Here is a 4241-nt window from a genome sequence, read left to right on the forward strand (position 1 = left end):
TTAAAGAAGTGGATTTGTTTGTAGAAGGCTATATTAGGGTGCTGAGGACTAATGCTCTTCAGTGCAGACTATTTCTCTGAAGCATTGCAGCTTTAATTTGGGTTAATGGGATTTGGCAGTAACTTTTATGATTCTAAAATCCCTTTGTGTTTGTCTAGGTTTCTTCCTTTACCACAGACAGAAAATGCTAGATTTTTCTTCTTCTCCAAAGATGATGAGCGACTAAGAGGTATAACAGACCTTAGCCCTTTTTAAACTCATACTGAAATTCAGTGAGGAAAAAATGCTGCCTAGTTATTTAATGTTTTGTAGTCAAAACATTGATGAGAGGTTGAAGGGAAAAAAAGAGAAAGCATTTGCCAATTTCTATCATTACTTGTGGTCTAAATTGTGGTGGCATCTCCCACAGGAAAGCCCTGGTAACATAAATGCTGGACAGCTGTCTTTGCTTTTTCAGGTAATGGCCTGATATGTCTTTTAGCTGGTCTTTTAGGGCTTACCAAAAAACCCCACTCAAGTTATCTCAATATCTTGGATCCTTTCAGGCATACATATCATTTTGAACTTTATCCTGTCTCTCTGGTTGAACATATGCCCATGTGGTTCTTGATCTTACTTAATGTGGGTTTTTTCTTCTGAATATAGTGATCTCATAGTTAAAAACATATAAAACGACAGCAAAATGAAACACCCTCCAAAAGTGCACAGGGCACCAAAACAATTGGTTTTGATATTTTATACAATAAATTATCAGGACAGCCTTAAATAATGTTTGTTTCTTGGCACGTGTTAGGTAACTATCCTTAAATGTGTGGCTGTGTTAACACAGTTAATGCACTGTAATTTTCCAGCCTATCTGATTTCCAGGGCCTGTTAAAAGGGAGATGTGAATCCTGAGCAGGCATAAATTTTCTTGGGAGATGTGGGATAATGATGCTGAGCTTTTAATGGAACAGGTACAATTTCACTGCAATTTGTATTTCAGCTTGTTGGGGAAAACTGCAAGGCTGTACTACAGAACATCTCTGTTGGAACCAGCTGTGCTGTGGGGAGCAAGGCAATAGAAAGGATACAAAGAATTGAATACTAGACCTTTCTGACTTTATTGCTGTGTTGCTCATGAGTTTTACAAACAGAAGCTTATTGAGAAGTGTTTAACCATATGAATTTGTTCTTTGTTTTCTGCAGAGGGCCCTAAGTTGTTTTGTAGATCAGTACACTTCAGTGAAGAAAGAGAAGATTGGGAAAACAGACGTAGAGTATTGCTTGACGTGAGTATTCAATATCTGGTACTTGGTAACTGGCTGAAAATTTAATTCAGGACCTCTAGAAGGGCTTGAAACTTAGTAATTACCAGAGAACTAAATTTTTTTAGGGTGTGTGTGTAACAGCATGTTGTGATGCCAGGTGAATTACTAAATCTGTGTTATACAGGACCAGTTACATAACTGTGTGTAGAAAAAGTGTTTGAGACAAACAGATCAATTCAGAAACTTCTCATAATATTATGTTACTTTTAAAATGTTTTCAGGAATGCTACAAGAAGCATAAGGATGTAAGTGAAAGCAAGACAATAAATCTTACTTATTTTTTACTGATCAGAAGTGTTTTGTGTGACTTCTCTGAAGAAGTTGCCAAACAGTGCTACTTTCAAAATTCTAGTCTTTCAAAAACTTAATGGAGGCCTGGGCCAGCAGGAGGGGATTGGGCAGGTTCTGCCATTGCTGGAGGGCAGCTGGGTCAGATTGGGAGGGCATGGGAGTGGAATGGAGTGCTGTGCTCTGCTACTCTGTGGGTCTGCCAGTGAGACCTTCTGAGACAGGTGCCTGAGCTCTGTGGACATGAAGTGTGGCTATGGGTCTTCTGGGGCTGAAGGAGTGCCTGTGGAGAGAGGAGAAAGCCAAGGGCCCCAGCTGCAGGGCCAGGGACACGGACTCTGTCCACAGCAGGGCCCAGAGCTGGCAAGGCTCAGCCCCACAGGTGGAGCTGCTGGCACACCTTGGCCCAGGGGGACATCTGCAGCTCAACATGCCACAGAGCAGGGGGATGCTTTGGTTCCACTTTTTCCTTTGACACTTCACCACAGGAGATGTCTCAGTCCATAACCACGAAGGCAGATCCACAGCCAGCCCTGAGCCCCAGCGCAGCCAGCACTGGGACTCTCCCTGATGGCTTTATCACAGATCTTCTCATGTTTAGGGCAGCAGGAGCCACCTGAGACTTAATTCCAACCCTGGGCTGTTGGCAGCCAGATCCAGTCCCCTCTAGCCAGGGTGCCTGTGCCAGCAGCACCTGGACTTGCTGTTGTAGAAAGGAAATGGTCTCAGTGCTGTGGTTTAGTTGGCACTTCTGAAAAGCAGCTGCACTGCGGATAGACACATCTTCTTTTCACAGAATCATCCATGTTGGAAAAGACCTCTGAGATCAAGTCCAACCTCTGACCAAACACCACCTTGTCAACTAAACCATGGCACTAAGTGCCACATCCAGTTGTTTCTTGAACACCTCCAGGGATGGTGATGGCATCACCTCCCTGTGCAGCCCCTTCCAATCTCTAACTACCCTCTCCGTGATGACATTTGCCCATCTTAGTCATGGTTTCAGTGTCTTTCACATACTAAAGTATCTCAGTCTCAGTCTGTACACTTGGCAGGAGTGAAACTTCAAACTCCCAGCCCAGCCTGGCCCAAACACAGGCACAGCACAAACTGCACAGCAACACGTCTTTGCCTCAGCCACGCTGGGCATGGGAGGTTTTCAGGGGCCATTGAGTTGGCACCACCAAAGCTGCTTATTGCCAGGGTGTGAAAGCAGAGCCATTTGCAGCCTTTCTGTGAGGGCTAGTGCTCCACACAAATAAAGATGAAGGGTGTTTCATGAATCTACTGTGAAGAACATCTCCGGCGTGTGGCTGTATTGCCCGCGTGATGTGTGACTCTATTGATGGCTGGTGCCTGGTGCTCAACCGTTTGTTGGGCTCTGTGGTCTCTGCTCCCTGATACTGTGGATGCTATGTTGCTCCTCCCTAAGAAAACAGCCCTGCAAAACAGCTCATTGATTTTTGGTCTTCCCTTTCTTTGCACTGGCTTGTGGTATTTGGCACACGGTGTGATTCTTGGGAGTGTCCCATGCAGGGCCAAGTGTTGGACTCAATGATCCTCATGGGTCCCTTCCAACTCAGAAGATTCTGTGATTCTGTGAGTGTGGCAGGAGGTGCAGGTAAATCATGGCAGGCTGAAGCCCCTCTGCCCCAGTGGTCAGGCACTGCCTGGGTGGTGTGGGGTTGTCACCAAAATCGGGAATAAAACCCCTTAACACTAGTGTAGTATTAAGGACAGGCATTATTTTATTCCAGCACCAGATGCATGTGGGATGCTTTGCCAAGCTACATCCCAACTATCCAAACTTTTTTCTATTTATATAATTCAGAAAACAAAGAATGAGTGCTCATTGGTCACAAGTTACCTAACTTATTAATTAGTAATCTATCCTCTATTAGTTAGTGATTCTTTTGCTTCTTATGCTAATTAGTTGCTTATGAGTCAGTGGCTTCTTGAGGGTCTTCCATGGGGGTTTGAATGGTCTCTGGTGGTCCCTTGTGCTTGCTGAAAAAATGTCCACAAGTGTTCTTTCCATGAACTTTGTTTCAGTCTGCCTTCCATGTATGTTCTTGGCCCAGTTCATTACTTCATTTGCAGATTATCAAGTTCTTTATCTTGGTCTTGGTTGACTTCTGCTGGCTCCTCTGCACTGCTCCAGGATGAGCTGGTCACAGGTGTGAGAATTTGTGTCTTTTGGTGCATTCTTGTCTGAGGCCCCTTGCAACAACCCCCCTTTGAGACTTGCTCAGACAGTTTTAGATTAGTTCTTTTAGCAACCTTGCTAATTCTGCACCAATTAGCACTACTCTGCTAATTTTGTAACACAATGAAAACTTTTGAAGCAACATAACTACTTGAATAGATAGATAATATATATGACAAGAGGAAGGTGCAAATGTTACAAAGCTTTAAGCAATCCATTCTGATGCATGTTTGTTTTCCTTTCTAGGATCTTATAAAACAGTTAATTCCTGCAAAGCCACAGAAGTTCAGTGTGTGATTCCAAGCATGTGATGCCCAGGAAAGGGGGAGCTGTGCTATCAGGGGCTCTGCCAGCAGAGGCTACGGGGGCCGCGTTGGTGACGGACCGTGTTGCTGGTGGGAACCGTGTGAGCGCGGGACCCAACCGGCCCTGCCGCC

At 44.6% G+C, this 4241-nt stretch overlaps 1 protein-coding gene across 1 annotated transcript in view; it reads left to right on the forward strand.

Moving 5' to 3' along the window:
- Window positions 1–1555, forward strand: part of NOL8 (nucleolar protein 8) — a gene marked incomplete at its 3' end in the record, with an annotated part of 14290 nt that extends 12735 nt beyond the window's left edge. The window contains exons 14-16 of the mRNA XM_009077185.1: window positions 159–229; window positions 1189–1271; window positions 1532–1555. Coding sequence (XP_009075433.1) covers window positions 159–229; window positions 1189–1271; window positions 1532–1555 — 178 coding nt within the window. The remainder of the gene's footprint in view (window positions 1–158; window positions 230–1188; window positions 1272–1531) is intronic.
- Window positions 1556–4241: the final 2686 nt, after the last annotated feature.

The sequence above is a fragment of the Acanthisitta chloris genome, unplaced genomic scaffold (genome assembly GCF_000695815.1).
Source record: "Acanthisitta chloris isolate BGI_N310 unplaced genomic scaffold, ASM69581v1 scaffold18320, whole genome shotgun sequence".
Classification (NCBI taxonomy): Eukaryota; Metazoa; Chordata; class Aves; order Passeriformes; family Acanthisittidae; genus Acanthisitta; species Acanthisitta chloris.